The sequence below is a fragment of the Netta rufina genome, assembly GCF_964035555.1.
Source record: "Netta rufina genome assembly, chromosome: 9".
Classification (NCBI taxonomy): domain Eukaryota; kingdom Metazoa; phylum Chordata; class Aves; order Anseriformes; family Anatidae; genus Netta; species Netta rufina.
The window spans coordinates 23,057,662-23,083,948 of record NC_140132.1 but is presented as its reverse complement, the minus strand read 5'-3'; the positions used below and the strand labels follow the sequence as shown (position 1 = coordinate 23,083,948).

The 26,287-nt window shown below is 35.5% G+C and overlaps 1 protein-coding gene across 1 annotated transcript; it reads right to left on the bottom strand.

Annotated features, from left to right (window-relative positions):
- Window positions 1-2,981: 2,981 nt before the first annotated feature.
- ZBBX (zinc finger B-box domain containing) lies at window positions 2,982-23,313 on the bottom strand (the record flags this gene model as incomplete). The annotated part of the gene is made up of 18 exons (XM_084292378.1): window positions 2,982-3,057; window positions 3,640-3,778; window positions 4,136-4,372; window positions 6,094-6,249; window positions 6,797-6,956; window positions 7,729-7,976; window positions 8,552-8,721; window positions 9,669-9,814; window positions 10,105-10,220; window positions 10,439-10,572; window positions 11,082-11,202; window positions 12,472-12,646; window positions 13,121-13,288; window positions 17,907-18,016; window positions 18,170-18,218; window positions 20,466-20,559; window positions 22,317-22,430; window positions 23,246-23,313. 18 exons carry the CDS (start codon window positions 23,311-23,313, stop codon window positions 2,982-2,984), a joined length of 2,481 nt encoding a protein of 826 aa, XP_084148504.1.
- Between the last annotated feature and the right edge of the window lie 2,974 nt (window positions 23,314-26,287).

Here is a 26,287-nt window from a genome sequence, read left to right as displayed (position 1 = left end):
GAAAGGAAGGCCAGGATACTGCCTTCTTTTTAAAGAAAGTAAAAAGTATGCAGTCCGTAACCTTGTTCCCATTCCCACCTTCTCCTAAATATACAACAAAACCAATTGACATCTTTTTAATGAATGCAAATTTCAAAGTCACCTTTAAAAATGCAGAAATTAGGCTATGAGAGGAAAGCTGTAGTTGTAGCTACAACTATGGCTAATATAACTAGGCTACAGTTATAGCCATTACTACTCTAAAAATGTCCTAATTGTTTCCTGACTCATTTCTGGCCTGTTTCCAAGGCTTAGTTACTGATGCTGTTTACAACGAACATAATTTCTGTTTTCACAACCTTAAGAGCGCACAGAGTGACTGAAGGCCAATTCTGACATACTTTGGTGTAGAAAAGCAGCATTCCACCATCCTGTTTCCAACATCTACTTCAAGGGCTCAGACATTTGTCTCTCTGGAGTCTGCCAGACTACTGAAGTAGATGTATCTACACGAATGCTAGAATAATTTAATATATATACTGATTTTGATGTCCACTTCAAAGTAGATTACAAAAACCAAATTGATTGCCATTGTAATTCCTAAGATCTATGTTGTATAACATCAGGTCATTTTAAATGTTACTAAAAATTAATACACACCAAAAAGACATGTAGACTCACCCTAGAAGCTCAGAAATATAAGCTGCTATTTAATCTTTTTCCGTCTTTTCTCTTTCTCTATTGGCCAGAAGAGATCATTTTTCTGTGCAAGTCCATTGACATGGGTTCAGCTCCAGCCACCCTTACAACTGGCACAGGAGGAAGAAGCAAAACCAACACTAAACCATAACCAATTGCACAACACATTTGTATCAAGGAAGTAATGCAGATTAAATCACATCCACTAACTGCTGAAAGCCATGAGCTTCCAGCACTGGATTTGTTCTATACGCAACAGAAAACAAGCAATCAATGTCACAGAACTGCATCAGGTCTGATGCTCTTTTTGGTCTTCTAGTTAGGATAGCAGTCCTACTACTATGTCTTGAAGAAACAGTCCTTATGACAAAGACATCTTGAGGTGTATTAAAACTAGGAATATAAAACTGAGATGTGTTTAAATTATCACTAAACAGGGAGATTACTATTACTTTGAAATAAACTCATTTTCTGTCCAAAGTTTGTTAGCGGTATTGTCAGAAACATTTTTTCTTTCAGGAAAAAGGAATGGCGTGGGAGAGCTGTTAACATCAGATGTGGACAATAGACTGTGACTTTTTCTTTTTCTCTTACGATCTCAAACACAAAGGTTTAATATGGTTGTTGAGGGGTCCAGGCACACAATACCAGGCACCTACACAAGTGGTTTACAAGTTAAAATGGGTTGCGAACAGCATGGAAGCAGCCAGCCTATCTGTTCCCTTTCTGCAAGGGAAATGAGTGTAATAGGAATATTTAGAAAAGTAACTCAGAAAGAAAGAAAAGGTTACAGTCATGAGAGAGAAGCATTGACCTTAATCTACAAAGCAGGAAACCTGCTTTCTGATTTTATTCTTGGAATTCTTGGCAAACTACTGTAATAAAATATCAATATATGGTAAACTTTGTTGAGAAAACTAAAGTGAAAAACTAAGCCCTCACCTTAAAGAGGCGAAATGAGGCAGGAGGTCAAATCAATGGCCTGTTCAGCCCAACAGTTCTAGTTTTTGTGAACTAGGGATACTCAAGTACTTCTTCCTGTAGAAAGAAATTGTTCATGCTGTGTGGTACTAGTGCATAACTGAGGAGGGGAATAGAAAACAAATGCACACTACATTAGAGTTCTGTGGTATTAAGGAGAATGCAAACAAGTGTTTAATTATCAGAACCCAAATAATATATTGGAATGTTTCCACTGTTACATTAATGAAGGTCATTTGCCACCTGAACATAAAATCACAAGGCTTTCAGGATGAGCAGTCAATGATGTCTTTAAACAGTTGAGGCTATAAACAAAATTAACTTCTTTAAACTACCTATATTTGTTAATTAACCAATGTAGTGATGAAAATCATGACCTTTAATAAAAGGCCTCTAACATGAAATTTTGTGTCACTGTTGCTGTGGTGAGTAATGACTAAAGTAGATGCATAATCCTTTCATTAAACATAAAATGGATAATAATATAGTCCAAACTATGTACAGTGTTGGTCTTTGAATTGCATCTTATGCAAACTCCCCATGTAAACCAGTTATGAGATAACAGTGAAATGTAGATGGAAGATGTAAGCCAGGATGTAAAGTTTCTATTTCTATAGGAAAGCTTCTGTGAGCATTAACCATTAATTTTAACCATGGCAAGTGATTTATCCAAAAACAGGTGAGAGCAATTATCAGACCAAAGCTTTTAGTTAATCCTGCTTTAAAAATTTCCCAACACAATCAGACAGAAATCTTACATTCTGCCAAATCCACACACAGCTATAAAACAACCAAACTTTTTTTTACATGACAGTATCATGTCAGCACACAGCACGTAACAGTCAAGCAGCTTTTACTGAAGTTATATTGGTTTTATGAACCTTATATTGTCTGGGAAGGTGGAAAGAACTACAACTACCCTTAAACACACAGATCAGACAGCCAAAAATCAGCTCTAACATTATTTTGTAAATACTGTTCTTTTTAGTTTTCCACTTAAATAATACTTTGTTTTGGCATAGAAAACATGGAGTTCAGTTCATTTGATGCCTACCTAAAAACCCTAAACCTTTTGATACAACAGAAATGCAAGTTCAACACTAGAATAATAAATAATACAAGACTCGAGTTTTCTATTATTCTGTTGCTTCGTCGTACCAGGAAAAAGTCAAAACCAAGTGAATTTTAACATTTTTTTTATTCACAGGTTTACAAAATAATCTTTAATAAATAATATCAGCAGCATTCAAGATACCTCTCTGTCTGCTTCTTGATTTCATATGATATGCAAAGATAAAAATTACATTAAATTCTTTGCATGTTCACTGTAACGCAAGAACCTGTCGTTTATCCTCTAGAATTTCTTCCTTATCATCCATTTGGCCTTCATCACAGCCCCTTAAAAGAAATACACAACAGTGATTATCAGCAGCTCAAATTCCTCAAGCTACTCTAGCTAAAGCAATTCAGACATGTTCACATACACAGAAATAAAAGGCAGAAAAATAGTTTTTACTGTATACATACAAGTATGCAAGTATACATAACTGCAAGCTACTATATTCATTATATCCCCCTCAGCTTTTATCACATATATTTTCACCTCTTAAACAAGAAGGCAAAAGAACACTGTACAGAAAGGTACAGAAAGCCCACATCCTAGGATGAGTAAATTAGGAAAGCGAGCTTCTTTTCAGGAAAAAAAAAAAAAAGTTAGTGATCTAATTTTTCAGAATTTTCAGAAATTCCCAAATTTATAATTTAGGGTGTCAACAACAAAATATATCACTTTACTCTAAATTTGAGAGTACTGACTTAAAACACCAGGATACAAAATAGGTCATGCTAACATTTGTAAACAGGATAAAAAGTAAAATCAGAAAGTTAAGACTTTATTTCAGTACTGGCAATATGTTTGTCTAATATGCATATTAAGCATTTTACAGTACCATAAAAACATATTTGGGGAGTTTAACTTACCCAGGCATATCATCTTTGTTCTGGTCTTTTAGTTCCAAGTTTTTATGGAAATCTGTAATGTTTCCATATATCTTCCTCAAGCATCTGCTAGAAGAGGTTACATCTTCAGAAGTTAAGCTGTGAAGTTTTTCTTGTGAACCTGAAATATTTTCAATTATTTCAGTAACAAATATAAACAAAAAATTCAGTAAACAAAAAGTTCGGGATACTTATTTAAAAGAAATCCATGCTCTGACAGAGTACCTATCATATTCTGTAGATTTCTCCAACAAAATTGAGGAAAGTAGAAAAAAAAAAATAAGAATGCTGCATGAAACAGTTTGCTTCTACTAAATTAGGAGTAGGTTGAAGTATGATCAAAAAGAAATAAATCAATCTTCAATTATATACATCCCAATATCAGTTAGATCTAATAATAACAAAATAAACAGCTACTTGTTTTCATTATATAACTTACAAGCATAAAAGGGGAAAAAAAGGCAATATTGCCACTTACTTGCATAACTTTGTAATTCTTTTTCCAGAGTAAGTAGGGCTTCTTGGTCAGCAATATATTTCCAATGATCCTCATCTTGCTTAGTTACATCAATGCACCGATGCTTTGGTATCTCAGTATCAACTCTAAATGTATGTATAGGTGAACTCTTTGGTCTTGGCTGAATGTTTTTTGGACAATTTCTAGTCAGTTTATGCTGTAGCATATCTGCCGAATGAGGTCTTTTGGAATCATTCCCTGAAATCACACGAAGTCACAACTTCTAACAAATTGCTATATATATGTCATTTTACCCAAAATACAAATGTATAGATGAAGTTATAAAAATCACCTAAAATCAAAACAATCACCACAGAGCAAGCTTCTAATTTTATTTATATATATAAATAACCAGATCAGAAGTCCACACAGGACAAAACATTGAGCAAAAAAATTGCTGAAATCTTCTTGCAGAAGAAAACTTTACTCCCATCACTTTTTAAATTCTTAAATTATTTTAACGGGTATTTTAAAAATCTCAAAATGGGAAGAAAAAAAAAAAAAAAAGAGGCATAATTTTCCTCTCATATTTAAAACAATGTTTCATAATGACATTCATAAAAGCTCAAAGATTTAGACATGCAGATTGTCACTGAAAAAGAGAACTTCTGTTATGATAGGTGTTACAAGTGTGCCTTGTGCAACTGGTGGTTATGTTGTCAATGTATTAGCAACCACATTTGACATTGCATTTAATTTTGTAATATTATCAATGCTTACGTAAAACAGTAGTTTTAATGAGTGAAAATATGATTTATATAATCAGAAGAAAGGCAAGAACAGTTATGAACAGCCAGTACAGACAAATCTCAAACTGTGCTTCTTCCTAGCTGGAACAAATCAGACTGATATTTCCATGACTGTTCATATTCTGCTCATTTAAAGCACTGCAAGACTGTGAAGAACATTTATAAAAGAAAAACGTTATAAAAGTATTGGTTAATGTCTTCCTATTAGCAGCTGAATCCATCATGGTGATTTAAATATCTGCCAAAACTCCAGAACGCCTGCAATATTAATGGTTTGTTGTTTGTTTTTCTGCTTCTGTTCACCATATGGAACAAAAAGTCACCTGTCAGTTCCACATCTCTAAACACAAGAACAGGGGGATACATTCTCTCTCTTTTTTTTTCCCCTCTATGTGTTACTATCAATCCCCTAACAGAGTTTTTTGAGGAATGTTTTCTGAGTATTTGGTATAGAGACAAAGTAATGATGAATTTTTGATAGTTAAATCTTTGGTACAAAGGTTTCTTTTACAAAGGCTGAATTCCTATGTAAGTGCCAATTATAAGTTTTCAAATGATTTCATCATAAATTCTGTAAAACTTCACACACTTTGCACTACATTCAGGAGGGGGAGACCACTACAGACATCATGGTATGTAATGAAGAGGAATACACAAGCTCTATCAAACACAAGTTATAGGCATGTCTCCTGTTGAATAATACAACTGAAGAAAGCAAATCTTCAAATATTTGTTTTCATCTCTGGGAAGCAGCAGTTTGCTTACCAGGCCTGACCACAGCCAAATCTGCTTAATGGTGGTGCATTACGGGGAGTCACACACTGCGCACTGACAGTCGCATGCTGTTTTACAGATTTCAACTTAATGTTGTTTTCTCTGAAATAACGTAAGATTCTGTGCTGTCAGATTCTGCCTTATCAGTTGTTGCCATTCAAAAGACTAATTAAAAATTGACAGATTCCAAAAATATTTGTTATACATAAATATTACAATCCTAACAGAGGAGAAGCCAGTGCTACGACTCCTATCTCACAGGCATGAGCACCTAAACTGAGTAGATCACTAAACTATATTCTTTGCTTAAAATAAACAAGGTTACAAACATCCTTAAAAATAAGTATGAGGTAACATAACCTGTTAAAGTAGGGTCTCATATTTATTTATCCTTACCTGAGTATGATCTGCACACTACCATCAGGGGAGAAATTCTATTTTGAGTCTCGAGACCACTTGAAGATCTGTTCAATTGACTTTCTATGACACCTTGAACTACAGAGTCATCGGCGCATTCACTTAAGCTCCTGTCAGCAACCCACTTCTTATATCCTGAAATAAGAAGTAGTAGAGGAAAATCTTTGTTGATTTTGTGTTTACACATATTTACTGTTACTATATTTGCTGCATTTAATTTCTGTGATTTAAAGAAGCCATGCATCAAGTTTTCTGCACATAATATAATCAAGTATATAACAACAATAATTTTTAAATTCAAGTGATATACTAAATCAAATTAATACTCATGTTTGCCAATCATGTCACATGTTGTTTCATATACCATTAGAAGCAATAACATAACAATGCCTTTTGGTGATGTATATTATGCACAAGGAAAAGCAGAAATTTCCAGAAATACTGGAACCAAATTTTCAGGTGATACAGAGAAGGATACAAATGTATGGCTCTACATTAATGTGATTTAATAGTGGTAGTGAATTTGTTTCATCTTTTCACACCACCAGGTGTGTATGCTGGCATAATTGTTACACCAAAGTGACTTCTAAAAGTAAGCTGGATCCAAGCTACATAAAGTGAGGGGTGTCTTACAGTGGCAGTGATGATAAGTATTGTGTTTGAGGATTTCATATGCCATTACCTGGAAATGGGATACTCCTTTTCATTGCGCTTGAGTCAGCAGGCAGTGAAGAACTTGCTTCCAGCATTACTTGTTTAGGGTTTACACCTACAACAAAGAAACCTTCAAGTCCCCGATACTGTGGAGGAGCAGATTTCTGTATTTTGGATACATCCTGTAACTTGAATAAAACACAAACAGATTAGAAACAGGAAAATGCTTCATAAATTGCCCTGGCAAATTTATATTCATAAAATGCTCATTTTATAAAACTTAGAATGATTCTGATAGCCTAGTGTAATGGATATTCAAAAGGCTGGTGGCTTTACATGATACAATGCTTTCAAATCCTATAAGCTTCCATTGCTAACTTTGCAAGAGTCTGAGTCTCTTCTTCTGTTGACTGACTGTGGACATTAGAAGTGGCTCTTCGATTGTTAACAAATATCTTTGTAAACATCAGCTAAAGCAATACAGTGACTCTAAATCTAGTGTTCCAACTTTCTCCAGACTTTTTTTCTTTCCACTTTTTTTTTTTTTTTTTTTTTTTTTAACTGAAAGAACATTTTGAATATTTTAGATTAGGTAAGTGTATCAACCTTGATACTAACATGGGAAGGGCTATTTTATCTTCTCAGATAAGCCCTTTAAAAAAAAAAATAAAAAAAATATAACAACAGAAAACTGACAACACAAAGCAGAAGGTATGAAAGCCTCCATCCCCTTAGATGAAATATGGAAGCAATAACAATCCTCTGAAGAAAACTAGACTGTTGGTTGCTTTGAGGGATTTTCTGGAGGAAGATGGGAAATAGAGGTAGAGTATTTTATGGTAACTATACATCTATCACTATCTCTCAACTGATTCAGCAACAGGGTATGTTCCTCACGATAACCTGGGAAAGTATAAGCTACAGTTTATATATCTTTAATTGCTAAGCATAACATTTTACCGCTGAGGACGTTGTAATTCCAGGCATAACCAAACTCTGGCTGTTGCAGCCACCATCCAGTTCTTGTGAATCTTTATCATTTTTCTGCAATTGTATCTCGAAGAGATAATTGTTGCTCATTAGTTCATTAGGGTCAGAGGTCTTCTCAGGTAGTTTACAGGAGCTCAGTGATCTTCCCGCAGTCTTTAGTTCGATAGTGTCCTTTTGTTCTGCATTTCTTTCAAGAACATTGCAGACAACCATTTTTCCTACAAGAGTAAAAACAAAATTGTACCTTTTTTTTTTCTTAAATGGAAACTGCTATGAATTACAATCTGCAAGTCTACTATATTTTATGAGATTAGAATACGAAACCTCCATTCAAACTTTACATTTTAATTTTCATAGAGCTTTCATTATGGCATAAAATAAAAAGAACAGTTAATATTCATCAGCTTCCTGACTGATATCCTGAGATGCTAACATACCCAGAGCAGACTTACCAGCTAGTAGGACCTGTTCCATATCTAATGCATGTGTTCCCATACATCACTGTTCATGAAAAGAGTAAATCTTGATAATACTCTTAACATACTTCCAACTAGTCCACGATAATACATTATAGTTACCATTATAGTCTAGGTAGAGTCAACACAAAAACTCCAATAATAGCAATTTTGAAATATTTCTTTAAAAATTGTAATAATGGTTTGAAATACATTTTATTAGACTGTGAATAATTCTACATACTGCTTTGCTTTGTTTATACAAGACATAGCCATTTTACTTTTTATCCTGTGACAAAATAGTAATTTATATAGTAAAAATAGTTTTCAAAATTTACCATGCAAAATTTCTTCAGAAGAAACAGGATTTCTGTTAAGAGGAAGATGTAAAAGATACGGAGTGTCAGCTGTGGCAGTTAAATGACACGATGACTTTCTCATCGTGCCCACAGTTTCTTCTGGCAAAAGGTCTAGTAGTGTGTTGTTCTGACTTGCAACTGCTGGAAAACTTTGAAACAGACGAAGCAGGAAAGATCAGAAGAGCAAAAGAAAATATAGCACATCTTATCATGAATATATTGTGGCATGTCAGAAGAATCACACGTATCATTTAAAATGACAGTCAATATTAGGGCTCTAAGTTTAACTAAAATTAGTTATATGAGTATCAGTGCATAACACTGACATGTTACATATTTGCCTGTATGTAGCCCCTGCTCCTACTTAGTTAAGAGCACACAGAAGAGTAATTTTACCTTTAATTCCAAACATATGAAGGAATATATCTTAGACGGTTTAACAGGAAGGAATATATCTTAGATGGTTTAACATTTGGAGTGATCAGGTAAATAAAATAAATTTCAAAGTGATATATCTCCAGTTACAGACAGTTAATAGTATAGTCATCATATCATTGGGTCACTCAAATGACAAGAAAACTAAGAGAGAGTAGATTTAAATTAGATAATAGGAAGCAATTATTTACTATGAGGGAGGTGAGGCACTGGAATAGGTTGCCCAGAGAAGTTGTAGATGTCCCACCCCTGGAAGTGTTCAAGGCCAGGCTGGATGGGGCTTTGGGCAGCCTGATCTAGAGGAAGGTGTCCCTGTCCATGGCAGGGGATTGGAACTGGATTGGATTTAAAGTCCCTTCCAATCCAAACCAGTCTGTGATTCTGAAATGGAGGAGGAGGTGGAGAGAACAACTTTCAAGGACAACAAACAGCATTCAGAAAGTATCTTGGAAGAAATGTAAAGGAAGGGAAAGTAATAACTGACAGTGTCATGACACTGCCAAAGACTGTGTCTTGTGACGAGGATGAGCAGACATATATTTTAACTGTGCTTTAAAACAATTTACAATCAAGGATTCTCCCCATTCATATGAAGTATGATTGTCTGAAAAGAAAAGAACCTGCTACTTAGGAATATAACTAAATCAGAAGTTAGGATTACTTCCTTTCCTGTTCCAAATAATCTCTGTATTTCTCATACCTTTCAAACTCTTCAAGTGGTTCAGTTTTTCTTTGGTTATTCGTTTCTATAGCCCCAGCTTCCATCACCAAAAAGTTACATGATTCTTCCAAGTCCGTGCAATAAGACTAAGTTATAAAAATATATATTCAGCAATTGATTATGATTACAAAAAGGAATATGAACTCAAGTGATTAAAAGTGTATAGATTTTTTTTTTTATAATTTCTATACATTAAGAGTCCATGGACACAACAGGAGAAAACTATTGTAAAAGGGAACAGGTATGTATAGATAGATATATATTTTATTTAGAAATTATTTAACTGTTGTTAATTTAAGTTTTTAATAGATCACTACTTGAACAAACCATTTAAGATCACTCTGAAGATCCATGAAGTTCTTGACTACATACTTACATCATCAAGAAATTCAATTTTCAGAGTGGGCTCTGCACTTTCAGGAACAGTTTCAGGAACAGTTTTAGGTACCGGCTCTCTAAGTACAGATGTCCAATATCTCTTCACCTCTTCAACTATGAAATATAAAAATTTGATGCATTTTTTTAATTTTTTCTCACCTATGATACCCTTAAAAAAGGCAAAACTTTTATTTTTCTACTTTCTTCATTATTGTTACTCTTTTTTTTAAAGGTAGAAAGGGCTTAAGTAACTGTTCAGAAATCATACTCAAAAAAAATTCCCCCCAAAATATTTAATAGTTAGTTTCAATAAAAAAAAAAAACTATTATACCTGTTAAATCATTGACATCATCATCATCATCTCCTTTTTCGCCTCCTCCAATTACAGCCTGATGTGGCACTGTCTGTGTTTGCATAAGTTTTAAATCTTTAATGCAACTACCAGATATTTCATCAACAGCAGCTCTAAAAAAAAAAAAAAAAAAAAAAAAGAAAAGAAAAAAAAACAGATTAAAAAAAAAAGTCTTTTTATGTCATTAAAGAAAATCCACACTATTTACTGCATCGGTATTTACCACTGCTAAAAAGCAGCAACTCCTAATTTCCGTGCAATGACCTCACACCTCAGGGACTAACAAAGTAACTCTGCTATATTTATGGAAGTATCATGAAGATCTTCCTTCTTTTTCTCTATAAAACTCTTGTAGCAAAAACAGGCTTCCAAATATCATTATTGCTCTTCAAATTCTACAACACACTGATAGCAGAGAGAATCTCTCCAAATATTCCCTCTGCTGTAATTCTGATACACGAAGTCATCAACTCTGGCTATAATTATTACTTTTTAAGATCAAGTATTTTGTCACCTTCATTAACTCTTGGTAATATAGCTAATATTAAAAAGTTTCAATGCAATTTTGTTAATGCTATAAAGCGTTTCTGACCTTCACCAGCACCAGCAACTTCTACAATACCTTCTGTATTTCTTAAGCAAGAGTTTCTCCATGTAGCTCAGGCCACCCTCCTTGAATTGAATTTGGAAACGTTCTTTCACACTAGTCAGATTGGTCTGTACCTCACAAATTCCAATAGACTCTAGTAGAATTATTTAAAAAAAAAAAAAAAAAAAAAAAAAAAAAGGTTCAAATTTATAAACCTGCTATTTAGATACATTATTTTTGAATGAATGTCACATTAGTAGCTTATGCCTAGCTAAGTCTTTGCATAATTCTAAAATTTAAAGTGTCAGGATAATTCTAGTAGACAAAAAGAAACAGGGAGTTTGGAGTCACATAAATAATTTGCAAACTTGTTTGGATTTACTGGATTCAGCTGGAAAGAATTCACGGACTGTCAGAATCTGCAGAAAATATGGTCTTCGCTTAGATTTAGATAGGACTGCATATCTAAAGGTTACCCAGCTTCTCCTTTTATGACTAAAAGGTCAGTAAATAAATTTCAAGACACACATAAATATTCTACAGATAAGCAGCAACATATGCAAGCATTCCTTGCACCTAATGATATATAACACATTTCTCATTGCACCTGTAAATCCTTTGACATATACGATTGCCTTTAATTCACAGAAATCTACTTTCTAGATGCATGAGATCTTAAAAAACATATTTACACAAAATATTTAGCAGTAGCAGTAGCCAGTAAAACCTCATTCCTTGCAACTTCGCATATAAAGGGAGACTACTACAAACTGGGGAAAGCCAAAACAGTGCAGGGGGAAACAACGGTATTGTGTATTTTTGTACGAAAATCCAAGAATGAAGACAATGAACGAAGACAAATGAATGAAGACAATTTGCACAAATCCAATCGGACAAGAGTTATTTTGTATTTTTCCATGAATACTTGAAGTGATTGCATCTTTTCACTGGAACAAAGAAATATTAGGAGCCTGTGGAATGTAAACAGAAAATATACTTTGATACAACATACAAAGTCCCAAGCCACGCACGTTCTTTGTCTTAGTTAAAAACTTGGACTTTATGGTTTGGCATTACCATTCACATTAAATTCTTAAATGAGAAAAAAATGCTATAGAAAAGTATAGACACAGATTGAACAATCTGGCTAAGGTAACAGTTAATTACAAAAATTCTAATACAACAACAACATGTACATTATATATATCTAGGAAAAAAAAATAATAATAAAAAAAAATAAAACTTCAGAGGTTGATGGTAATATATAACAAAATGCAGAGAAAAAAAAAGAAAAAAAAATAAGAAGAAAAAACATTTACTACTCTAACAGAACACCTATCTTCACTAGCTGCTAACTAGCTGCTAACTCATCAAAATGGCCACTCGAGTTTTTAATGTGCAATTAAAATACAAAAATTCATACCTGATAGGACCTTGCCAGCATGCTGTTCTTTTCTGTGATCACAACTACCCTTTCTCCATTGAATCAAAGCTTCCTGAAAAGACTTTGCAGATTCCTCCTCATTAAATGTACCATTTAGTAATAACCCTTTGTCCTGATCGTCAAGGCCTGTCCAGGCTGATTCCGAGAAGAGTTCCTAAATCAGTTCCACAACATAATTAATACAGCACTTCTAATGATCCTCTCCCCAGCACCAACATTTTTATTAGCTATAGAAATGGAGCACCCTGTTTTCTGGCCTTAGTTTAGCTACCCTGGTAAACAGAGTCACTCGATTTTCAAGTGATCTTGCTCATGACTGAATTGCAATGTTCTATCAAGAGCAAAAAAAGCAAAACAAACAAACAAACAAAAAAAAAAACTGGTATAAGCACATAAAAGTATATATTTAAATACTTTTAGTAGGCAGAAAGCAGTAGTCACAGGTAGCCTACATCCTATGTATAGGATAGATATTATGCCTAGAGACATAAACAGAGGTTAACAGACTGAGCAAGTCTGATAGCCTGATCCATCATTTGGTACAATGTGAGAAACCTAAGACCACTCTGTTTAAGATGTCACAAACATTGACAATATTTTTATTTTTTGTTTCTGAACTGTGTACTACCTCAGCACTGCTCACTGACACTGGCAAAGATGAAAATCTGTTTGAAGTGACCTGATGTTTGCAGTTTACTTTCTTCTCCTCATGATTAATTTTAGATTCATTCAGATTTACTTCGTTGGTGAAGTGATGGACAACTTTCAATTTTCCAAAATGCATATTGGCTTCTGTCTGTTGATAGAATATTACAAAACCTTTAATTTAATATAAATATAATCCAACTTTCCACCAAACAGCAAAATAGAAGGTAGCAAGAGAACTGCATATTGAAAACAGAATGATGGCAATGCAAACACATACTAATTTTAATAATCCCAGTGCAAAAACGTGAACAAAAGTCAATAATCTGAATACTCCACTGGGTATGACACAGGACAAACCAACTGGAATATCAGTTCGCACTTAAAAATCCAGGAAAGTCCTAGGAAGAACTAGATAACTGACTAAAAATTGCTACAGAACAAGAGTTTTGCTCCACTGGAACTTCACTGATGTGTAACCTATAGTAGAACAAAAAAAAAAATTACTGTTAAAATGTAATGTGAAGATTTTGATTACCAACTCTTGAATGATTATCAAGCAGGAATGAAAATTATTTTATGTCAATCCTTTCTACACACAGAGAAAGGCCAAAAGGGAAGATAATTTGTCTATAAAGTCAAAGTAAAGCATGGCACATACTCTTACCACCAAAACACATGAGCAGAAGAGGTACAGGCAGAACGTTTAATCTTAAAGAGTCACAAGATGTCAAGCAGTCATTGCAAAACTAGAATTTACTCACATCTTCTCATTTCCACCTACTCTACACTATAATCGACCCAGCAACTTTGCAATTGCTGGTTACGCATTAAATGGTACTTTGACATACCAGCGAGCATGCCAGGACACTAACTGCTTCAAATAGCTGTTACTTTTTTCCTTTTGCTGTCTTACTCTGTTCCTTATACTGCACTTCTGGATTAATAAGTTTCAATGGCTACTGTATGAACATGCATGTTTTGTCATGTTCCTTAATCATGATTGTTTTTTCACCAACATGTTGCTAAAACACATAAAGATGACAAACATACACTAAAGGAGAAACAGTTAAATTTGTCTCTGTAATTGCCGTTCTCCTTGTCTCATTCTGTTTTCTAATGTACATGCATCCAAAAGTACACAGCTAAAGATTGTGTTGATTTCTTTTTCACCACATGAAGAAAATAATCTTAGACTACAGTAGAATTCAGAAGTCACGTTTGAAGGAAATAGTTTTACTGATGTAGCTTTATGCAACTACTCTCCTTGAGAAAGAACAGTTGCATTATGTATGGATCTTTTTGGTAGTCTAGCACACAGTATGTAATAATTGATCAATGTTTGTAAGACTTAGCTTGCTGCATTATTTATTTAAACAACATGGCATTTTAATTCACATACTGCTCAATTGCTTCAAAAAAGAAGCTAGATTTTGCAATTTGTAAGAATTGCAAAGCTGATTTGTTTTGGCCTCATGTTAAACTGCCCAGCAGCTGAACTCAGGTGCTAATTTTCTCCCAGTATGATGCCAAACCAACACAGGTATCAAATTCTCCCGAAGTACCAGGAGTAAGGGGACAAGAAAGAGAGGCAGCAGCAATGGGACCCATAAAGAAATTTAGAAAACACGATTCTAGATTCTCACTAGACTGACTGCCTTTAAATTTTCTGCTGTGTAATTTCTCTAAAAACATCCAATACTCCTCAATTATACAGCTAAAATTATAGATTAATAATTGCAGAATCTCACTTGGGCTGCAATAATCTTTCTCCCTACGAAAAACTGAATTATAGCTACTGTTTTCTATTCCAAATGCAAATGCAAAAAAAAAAAAAAAAAAAAAAAAAAAAAAACACTTTTTGCATCTGTGCAAAACTGCAGTGTTGTTTTGTTAGCTCCCTTTATTAATAGAAACAATTACTAATTAGTTTCAGAGTAGGATTGGAAAGAAGAGGGAAGAAGACAAGTAAAAGGGGAAAAAAAAAATCAAGACAATTAAGGTGAAACTCTCCTCACACAGATGAAGTGTTCACAGCACTCTATGACTCTCATTTTAAATCCTTGTATTCTTCCATCAAACTGCTGCATGACCTTTAATCCCCACAAATATACTTCCAACATCTCAATTCAGTTTGTTTACCGCTAAAAAATGAGATAAATAGCATTTCCTTTTAAAAACGCATCTAAAAAAGAATGCATTACAAATGTCAAGATATATCATTGTTATCTTACTACTGCTACCACCCAGTTTTCAGTTCTAGGTTCAAAAGACCTGCTACAGTAGATTAAAAATAATAATAATCCTAAAGAGCCTGCCTTTAAGTATGTGTGGTGAAATACTTTTATAACTCAGTATAACATGTCATGCCAAAAATATTATTTATTGCTGGCATTTCTATACTCAGTAGATGTTGTAACCTTCTGTAACTGCCTTAAATTCCACCTGAATTTTTTGTACCAAATGATGTCATCTTTCTTCTAAAATACTGTAAGCAAGTATCCTTTTGACAGGGATGTATTTATCAGACCAACGACTTTTATAATTTACTGCATTACTGAAAGGACTACCTCTCTAGGAAGAAGGAATAAAACAAACAAATTTTAGAGGAATAACAGGACACTATATCAAGTGATAATTGAAAAGCAAAATCTGTCTTCGTGAAAACCTCATATTGTAGAACAGAAAGAGTTAATTTGGCTTGCGCTCAGTCAAGCCCCTACCAACATTTTCTCTATTTTTGTTACTTTTATTCTCGCAATAAAGTAACCTTGATTCTTTCTAATCACAATTTTTAACTGTAAAAGTTACTAGTGGAAAAGAAACTCACATTCAATAGTGTCAAAGTAATGCCTTTGTAACCTAAGGTGTGATAAAACACCACCTTGCTATCCACCCGCTTTGTCTTCAAAGCCAGTGGTAGCACAGGAGACCTCCTGGGATCAGGAGCTGAGCGCTCTGAAGCACAGCTCCAGGTGAATTTAGGGAGGCGGGAAAAGCAAGCAGTAGTTTCACTCATCCCAGAAGCAAGGATTTCTAGCTCAGGGACAATTTCAAATATTTCTGAGGTGAAAGAGCTGCTGCCTCAGACACACACACACAACCACACTCAGGCATTCAGGGCGGGCCGGGCCGGGGCCTGCCCGGCGGCGGCAGCACCGTGGAGCCGCAGCGGCCCCTGGCGGCCCGGCCCGGCCCCGCCGCCCCTGAGGGAGCCCTGAGGGGCTGGGGGCAGCCGGAGCCGGCCGGCTCCCCACACCCAGCCGCTGAAGAGGGAGGAAAGGGGAAGGGGAAGCAGTCAAAGAATCCAAGGGAGCAAAACGCAGGTGGCTTTGGTGCGCAGGGATCTTCACGGGGATTTCAAATCCACACGTGTTTTTTTCCCAAAGGAAGCGGAAAAAAAAAAAAAAAAAAAAAAAAAGGTGTTTTCCTTTTGAGAACTAGCAGCTCCAAGTGTTCTAATTTGCCATAAAAGTGATTCAAATATATTGTAGCATGTATTACATGAAGAAAAAAAAAAATACTGCATTCTTTAAAAGAAAGTGTCATTTCCTCATTCGACAACAGATCTACTCTCTTTCCACAAACTACTTCAGAAATTAAATAACTGAATAGTAAGGGGCTATCATATTTTGGAGGCTAGGCTTTCTATGTACACTTGCTAAGAGGCAAACTCTCTTTATTAAATAAAAATAACCTCATACTCGATAATACTAATTTCCACTGTAACATAGCCAGAAAATACCAGCTCAGAAAGCAGCCAGAATTAACCACTTGCCCTGGTGCTTATCAAAGTACTTTAAATTACAGAGTGTGCACAGACTATTCAATTTGCCCTATTTGCCTGCAACCCTACAGCTTATTTTAAACACATGGTGTGGTCTTAGTCTTCTTCAGCTACATTCACATGCTGAGTTAATTAAAAAAAAAAAACAACTTAAAGAAACACCCTGTTAAAGAACAGATAACAGTTATTTATCTGTTTCTTTGCCATTCATGAGATCAGGATGTAAAACTTTCCTTTACCTCATGTGAACTAAGTAGTTATCACTGAGGAATCATAAAATTAACATGGATATAATCATATAGAACATACAAAAATATTTTGACAAACAAGTGAAAAAAAAATTACTGTAACTTCAATTCCAGCAAGGTAAGGTTATATTAAATAAAGTATGATCAAAATAGTTTCAAAAATTTTAACTATATTTTTCCTCTTTTTAAATTGCTGTGCATCTAATAGCTGAATTTGGCAGCTCAAATGGACCTTTTTAAGAGAATTAGAGAATCCTTTTAATGACTTACTTGTCCCAGCAGCTGAACAAAAGGCAAAAATAAAGTATAAAAATCTTGCATTAGCCTTACCTTCTCTGGTGAAAAGTTCAGACCAGTTCCCTGACATTATAATTTCAAAGTGGCAACACTGTCATTAAAATAATTCCTTTTAATAAAAGGGCAGGAGGCAACTAATACAACTTCCATTAACTACCATAGTACAAGCACAATGTACAAAAAAGCTAGCACACGCAACACTAACATAACATTTAGACTTGCCCTTGTGTTTTAGGTGTATACGTACATATTTTCATGAAGGAGCCTGAAAGTGAATCCCACGTCAGATGACTTGTCTCTGTAGACTACATACAGTTTGCAGCTTAGAAAAATCCAAGATAAATCATTTTGCTATACATTATAAGTACGTCTGGATACTACTACACAGCTATTATGTATACTCTGTAGCAGCAGAATATAGTGTGTAATTTACTTACCAGCAGCGTGCTCTTAGTTTCACATTGTCCACGTGCTAGCTCCTTCACTTCAGATTTCTCATGAGCTACAGAATTTGACATTTCATGCTTAAATGGTTCTTTCACTGGCTCTGGAAAAAAAATATATATATATATATTTATATATATAAAAATAAAAATGATTCCAATCTCTGATTTCCTCCTTATTATTTAATTGCAGCAACCTCCCAGAATCAAACACTATCAGAATTTTGTGAGTTTTAATTTAACAAAGATGCCTTTACCTTTCGTCTGTTCTTTCAGTATTTGCAACTTCACTTTTCCTGAAGAAACCTATATGAAAAAATATTTATGTACATTTATATAAACATTAAGGTATTAGAGTATGAATATTAAAAAGAAGCTTAAGGTGCTAATGAAAATGAATGCACGTATAACTTATAAAATCAAAAAATTACTGTTTCTAGGAAAATAGCTAGGCACGTACTAGGTACACAGCAAGTGTATTCCACATGTACAGACCTGCAGAACTTTCACAACCGTAGTGACCTAACCTCAAAATTCAACCAGTGAAGTCATTTGCACAGACTGAAAATCTGTCCAGCCATCTGCACATATACCTACCTATAGATCTTGGGGGCCGGAAGGGAGGAATTAGATGGTTTTCATTCTGCTTCCCTTCATCATCCTTCCAAGATTTTGCACCCCAGTAACTGATCATTTTCAACATTTTTTTTTTCCTTCCACAGGGTCCACACTGCACCCTCACCCCTCTACCCCCACCCCCCTGTGAATCTGCAGGCATTTTAATTTTGAAAGTTTTGCCTCTTCTCCTTTGCCAACACAGCTGAAATCTGAAGACTTTGAAGTAGTAACAGCTCTAAGCTACTTGTCTCAGAGAAGTGGAAGGAGAAAGAGGTGGGTTAAAGAAAACCCTTTCATTCCAATCCTCTCTCTTCTACTCAGAGGCAAGTAGGCAATTTTATTGAAATTGAGTGCATTGGCTGAAAAAGACCTTCACACCAAACTGCTGCTGCTTCAAAAGACTTCAAATAGCAACTGTGATGGCTTAGTCTGAAGTTGTCATTGTCTGCTTTTCTTTTAAGACTTACACAGGCTTCATTTCAGCCAGTTTTGAATGGTCTCCCTTAATTAACAGCTCCCATTTCACCACAACATACATAGCATAGCTTCCAGAAAAAAAATCATAAAGCTCTCTTTTTATGTCCCATTCAGACCTATTGTGCCTCTTCAGACACATCAATGTCTGCTAAAGGAAATAGGAAGTATCTCTAAATTGAAGTAGTTTGGATTGGAAATCTCCTACAGATTTTTCACACTAATTCAGGGAATGAGTAAAAACCATCAGTTCTGTTATCATAATTGGTATTTTAACAGCATTCATGAACATTGTTTGATCGTGGATATACCTAATGCTTGCTTCCAGGATGTATAAAGCTTCAAGGACAAAAGCCTAAGCTATTAAAGTGATGATTTTATTTCACCACAGAAGGAAATATTGAGAGTAGGTTATTGCAGTTTGAAGTGATAACACTGTCTGAAAGGCTGCTTATAAATTTGACCAACTTTACTCACTTTCAGCTCAAGTTTCTTAAGACACATCTGCTTTATGCTTAATATGTTTGGAGAGTTTCTGCAAAATTGCCCTAGCCATTTTAAAAAAGAAATAAGGAAATACCCTATTTTGTACATATAAAAAAGCAAACGTCTTTCAATGGCTGACTAGAAAAGTTCTACACCCCTCTCCAGGGCCGAGCGAGGACCTCATAGAACAAGACTCCATAGACAAATTTAATCCACATTTCAAAATATCCAGTCTTTGTTGGCCCTTGTTAAAAAGAATGCTTCAGAGATCTGGTTAGCCTGCATTTGACCCATTAGCATCAGTCCTCAAGGGACAAATGTAGGAATCCTACCATGTACTATGGACCACATGACAAGTTGTGTTCCCCTTCTGTGCTTACTGAGAAGGAAGAAATGCAGAAGCATCTTAAGACATACAGAAGTGGGGGAAAAAAAAAAAAAAAAGAAAAAAAAAGAACCACATTTCACTATGCCATTCATATGACAGTACTACTTTACACAGTGACTGAGGAAAATAAAAAGATGTACCTGTAGTATTTTTAAATATGGTGTGCCTTTCTCAGAGTTAATATCTGTGAAGATCGTAAACTTGTGCTCAAAACTTCACATGGAGTCTTTTATTACAGATTCACAATAGACACTAGACAAGGCCTAATTAATTTGAAAGACAGGCTCCCGATGACTTCCACCAGTACCAAATTAAACTCTTACAATAGCAAATAATCATTACTTCTACCAATTCAGTATCTATTACAATCAAAAAACAACAGATCACCAAACAGAACTTGATGTTCCTCCAGCTCAAAGGGAAACATAAGATTGGCATGGAAAAATAAACAGCTACAAATTCTACTCAGAATTGCTCAATCTTTTATTTTTACAGTATTTAAAATTACCGTATTTTGTGGCATTTATTTTCTAAACCTTCTTTTGTTTAAAATAGCTTTATCTGCGAATACACTGATAGCCTTTTACCTTATTCTTTCTTTCTTTGCTTTGTGACAAAACTCGGGCTTGGATGGTCATTGGTCCTGCCTGTCCAGATTTCCAGTGATAAGCGCTTGATTTCCTATGAAGCAAGGCAAGAAAGAGTTTACTCATCATGTCTTCTGGAAACAAGAGAAGCATATACATTTTCTTTGGGGATTTTAAACAAGAACAGAGCATCACAAAAAACACTGGTTTATACAGTCACCAATTACCCATAACACAAGACCCTCCCTTCCACTGAATTTTAACTGATGAATAAACATGTAACAGAAGTGCATTTTAGATAAGTCTTCATTATCCCAATTTACCCTAGGGCATTCATCCAGCACAGCTGAAACACAACATCTTTTAACAAGCCATGCATACACACCTAAAATACAGATTTCAGGGAATGTCAGTTTAGATATTAACTACTATGACTAATGTGGAAGACAGTGGGGAAGAATTTAAGACTAAGGGAGGTGAGATGGTATTTTTCAGCTTTAGCACACTGTTGCATAAAAGATGTTAGGACAGGTTCACTCACAAAGAGATTTATTAGCAGACTCCATAGCTGATGGCAGCCACCAACTCTAATAGTAAAGGTTACTTTGGGAACATATGACATATATTTATATATGTGACATATATATATTTAAAAGGGAGAAGAAAAAGGACAGGGAAAAAACTTTTTTGGGGGGCCAGCTGAGAAGAACAGTACCAAGGTCCCCAGAGGAACTGGTCGTGAGGGTGTTGATTATTTTCAGCCTGCTTTTTCCTACTGCTGTATACTTTTCATCATTCCCATTTACAGTGCTATTTGCACTGTAGTATGCTAGTTGAGCACAAGTTCTTCACATTCATGGGGTTTTAAGCTTCAATGCAGATACACTACTGCATAATATTTTTCAGGTATTTAAATGACTATAATCTACCTTGTTTTACATTGTGTTTGGTTTCCTGTAAAATAATAATAAAGCATACAAAACAAGAAGGCAAACTTATTGGAGGGGAAAGAAACAATCTTCCCAGCTGTGGTGCAAATGCCAATGATTCCTATCATTTGAACTCACCGTAACAACACCATCAGGGTTTGCAGGTACAAGGCCAGGAAAACAATATGGGGAAAAACAATGCCACACACTATCTGGAAAACATTGCTTCAACAGCAAAATTAAAAGCTAACGGAGCTGCCAAAAGCAAGTCTTTAGAATTACCAAGACTAAGGCACTAATGTATCCAAGGCACTGTGCAACAGTAGGTGTGCCTCCAGGGTCAAAATACATCAGAAAGAAATACAAAGAAGCAGAAGCAGATGTTGCAGAGATTCGCTAACATTTAGAGTGCGTCAGTAACACGGCCAACGCTTAAAACTTCCACCCTAGCACTTGCATCATTACATTATGCTTACTTTCTGAGCCATGTTTTCCATCACACAGAAAACAGCTTTCCGAGATGCATGCAAAACAGGATTAAAGCAATATTAAGAACAGGATCCTCTCCAGAAATGTCAAAAGACAGGAATAGTGCAAGAGCAACAACTTTTTGTATCCTTCTTTAAAACCAAGTTGACAAATCCAATGGCACATGGAAAAAAGAAGAAAATAAAATAGATGAGGAAAAGGGATCTCTGCCTCTGAAGGAATATCCCTGTTGGGAATTTGTTAATTTACTTCTAAAAAATCAAAGTTTCACATGGGAGTTTAAAAATAGCAAGTTTATCACTGAAAAAGAAAGATTGGAGAGAGGAGACTGAATACCATTGTGAATTCTACACTTTGCAAAAGATCCTGTCTGGGAGGGATGCAAAGGCAGCACCACATTGGATTCCATCTTTTAAACAGAAATTTCACCTACTTTCTCTCTTCTTTTTCTCTGCTCATGTTGGATTGCAGTTGCTGTAATTTCTTCTCCATCTCTTTATTCTCCATTTCTAACTGCACCTTCTCCAACCGCAATTCTCGAACAGTTCTAGAAAAGTTAAAATGATTAAATATGCAATAGAAATTATGTGAAAGACAGTAAGATAGCTGAAAGAGTTTAAAGCAGCAAGACGAAAAAAAAAAAATGTTATTAAAGGCAGGACACCTTTCTGACTGAAAACAACAAAGGAAAATGAACTGCAGGTCAGGTGCAAAATCCTTGCACCCAAGAATACCTCGTCACAGAGCGGTTTTTACAGTTCAAATGGCACAGTCATCCTATTAGACAGACAAGCTAAGTTTCTGCCAAGTTGCATGCCCTCTCACGATATAGACATAGGAACAGAAAGATTATACAGCAAAACCCACACTGCTATAAAGATATTTGTGGTTTGTTGGTGTTTGTTCTGTTTGTTTCTGGTTTAGGTTTTTTTTTTGTTTGGTTTGTTTTTCACAGTGATAATGGCTCCTCCAATATAAACTTATAGTGCCAATGTAAAGTGATGTAATTGTGTCTGTATTCAGAAAGACTTGTTGCTTAATGATGATGAAATAAACTATCCCAGTCAATGCTTTATTAGTATTTCTTTATATATGTTAGCATACAGAGTCATAAGACCTGTACCTTACTCAGAAAGTAGATTAAAACCTAAGAAAGAAGAAAGGCTCAAGCTTAAAAGCATAGGGAAAATGGCAGAAGTGAAACATAAGTGAAGGTTGTAAAGATTGCATGATCAATTTTATGTTTTAATGATAATTCTTTGTGCTCTTACACAAATAAGTTCTTCTACTTTAATGCTTCATTAAAACATATTGAAAATGCTGAAACAATATCTCTATCATATTCAGATAAAATGCACTTACTTTGCTTTTAATCTCACTGAGGTTCCACTTTTTGAACCTGGGAGTATTACGAAACCACTGCTGTTCATGATTCCCAGTACAATCTATTCTGAGAGAGAGAGAAAATTTGAATGATCTACGGTTAGCAACCTGTTGAAATGGGAATTTGATTGAAATTAAAATGGTAAAAATTTGTTACAAAGCAAAGAACTATTAATACACAGAAAGAGAGGAACAAAGAGTAGAAGTGGTTTATATGAAATTCAATAAAAACCTAAACCAACCCTAGATTAAATCTAACTGAAAGAAAAACTTTTTATTACATTTATGGTACCAGGGAAAATATTTACTTGTCTGTTTCTTTTGGGCAATTCCCTAAAGTTCAAAGAAAGCAGATTAATATTAAACAAATTTCAGCTTTCTTGAACCAGACTCATAGAAAGCACAGAGAAGGAGAAAATAGTAACAATGGCTGCAAAACCATCTCATCTGATTTGGAATGACAAATGTCTTCAATCCTATACAAATTGATTCAAAATAGCATAATAACTTGCAGAGCAGACAGAGTTATTACCTACTCTCAAAATTTCAAGACAGTGATGTTTTAAAGATTTTTTTTTCCCCAAGGTTGTAAAATACTCTTCCAACGAGCAAATCTATATAGCAAAGAGTCCAAAACAAAACTTAATATCCATACCCTCCCTGCACTTGAATGTTTGCAGTACAACTAGTACAGGCTAAATAGGCTGCTGGAAGAAACATGCCAACACTCAATTTCAAGCACAGTGCCAAAGTCCAGAGACTTCCAGCTGACAGGCCATTTGGAAACTGTTCTTCAACGGTTGGCTAACAGATTCCAGCTGAAAGCAAGACTTAAATGATGTGGAGAAGCTTAGTATTTGAAATACATCAAATGTATCTGAGCTCAAGAGCAAAAGTTCAGCAGTATGTTCACACCTAAACCTGAAAATGCCCATTAGTGGCCATGCTCACGACACCCCCATTCATGAAGCAAAATGCACATCAATAGTGTATAAACCTAAGTTGAAAGCATCTGGTGGAACCAATGATGTTTCAGCCCAGACAGAAACGTCAGATGTGCACACAAAACATGTTTCTTACTGTGCTGTAAAAAGCAAGCGCTTCCTTCTTCCCCGTCTTCCCAATAACAATTATTCTTTTATTATACTGTAAGATAAAATGAGATTCTATTACCTTAGAACAGAAGGTTCTTCCAGTGTGCTAGCGGGACTAGTGCAGCTAGACAGGCAGGATAATGCTCTGGTTTAGATGTAGCCTGAAAACTACTGAAAAGTAAAAATGGAGGTAAATGACTGGGGCCAGCTTAACAAGCTCAAGGAGGGAAAGACTTATGTCATGAACATTATTTCCATAAACTTTAACATGTTCCATTGGAAGCAAACATTTAAAGAGGTAGCTTTCAAGTTTTGATAGTGTCAGACAGAAAACAATCCACAAAGTTTCAAGAATATTGTAATATTGGTTGAAATAAAAGCATGAAGTTATTGATAGCAGGTCTCATGAACAGACAGTGGGTGATCATAAACCTGAATTGTTCCAAGAAAATACATGAACTCATTTAACCATTATTAAATATTAGTCAATTGTAATAGCAAATGCAACCCTAATGTTCATGAGAACAGCTGTTAAACATTGAATGTTATGGTCTCAATGTAAGAGTCTGAAAGTTAAACATGCACCATTTGGGGAAACACACACCCTCTTAAGCTTGTAGGATGTCCTTAAGTACCCACGCGATGGGCTGTGAGGACTGCCAGAGAACTCCACTGAAAGCAAGTTAAGTACTTCTGTGGAAAACCCAAACTGTAACTCCTCATAAACCAAGCCAGTACCTGCAAACAAAGTTGTAATTCAGAAACAGATGAGAGTTCCCTTTTTCTGAGAGGTTGTTGTCTGCCTATGGATCCCTTCTCTTTCTAACATATAAAACATTTTTTTAGTGAGGCAGAGAGTAAAGCAACTCTTCAATGCAGATAAATCAAGCAGTAAATATCACCTCCTTTCTGCCTGCTCTCGTACACACTCCAGTACTCAAATTTCATCGTTCTAGCAGATTCCTCAGTGCTGCTAATTGATATGCAGTGCAACTGAAGAAAGCAAAAACTGGTGCTTCTGCTAAATGAAGTTTAAGTCTGCAAAGCTAAATGAACACAAACACCGTCTACCCTGTATCTCAGCTTAGCTCAATTTTCTTCCTAATCAAATGATAACTTCATAACTTAAAACAGCTAAAGATTACTGCAGTTTATTTCTAAATACATGAGTTTTACTAGAGCTGATGAAATTCCTACAGCTTTTTCATATCAATAAACCCATAAAATCCAAGAGGATTTTACATGCATACAGTATATGTTATAACTTGCATCTAATTATCATTCCCATGAACACGGATTTCATGCTAGACTGAGTCCTGGCCATTTACCAATAATTCAAACGTCACTATTCTTCATTTATTTTGAAGAATTCTTAATGTAACCAAGATTTTGTCTAACATCACTCATCAGCCACCCATTTGAAGTTAATGTTATCACACACTGGAAAGGTGTCACAGGGACTGAGAAGCAAACACCTGAGAAGCGCGTACCACCTGTGGTATATCTTCACCATTTAAACAAAGAACTACGATTTCAACTTTATTCTAATTCCAAATACAGACCATGCTACCAGGATAGTTTCTCCATGCAGAATTCTCAAAAAATAAAAAATCACCGAGGACATTTCGCGATAACCACCGGCTCATCAGTGTCACAGAGCCCCAGCAAGGGCCCTGTGGGGTCCCTGCAGAGCGGGGACAGCAGGGGTGCGTGAGGGGATGGATGGAGGGCAGCACTTGCCTTGAGCAGCCTGGAGGCTCTGCCAGGCGAGGCTGTTACCCAAAACGTTACCGAACGGCCTTCTTTCTTTGCTCGTTTATTTCGCTACCGGTGGCTCTGGGGTTTGTTTGTCGTCCCACCCCCCGAAGCAAGGCAGCAGCAAACAGCCGCAGCCCTGACCCACGGGCAGGACGCCGGGCCCTGCCCC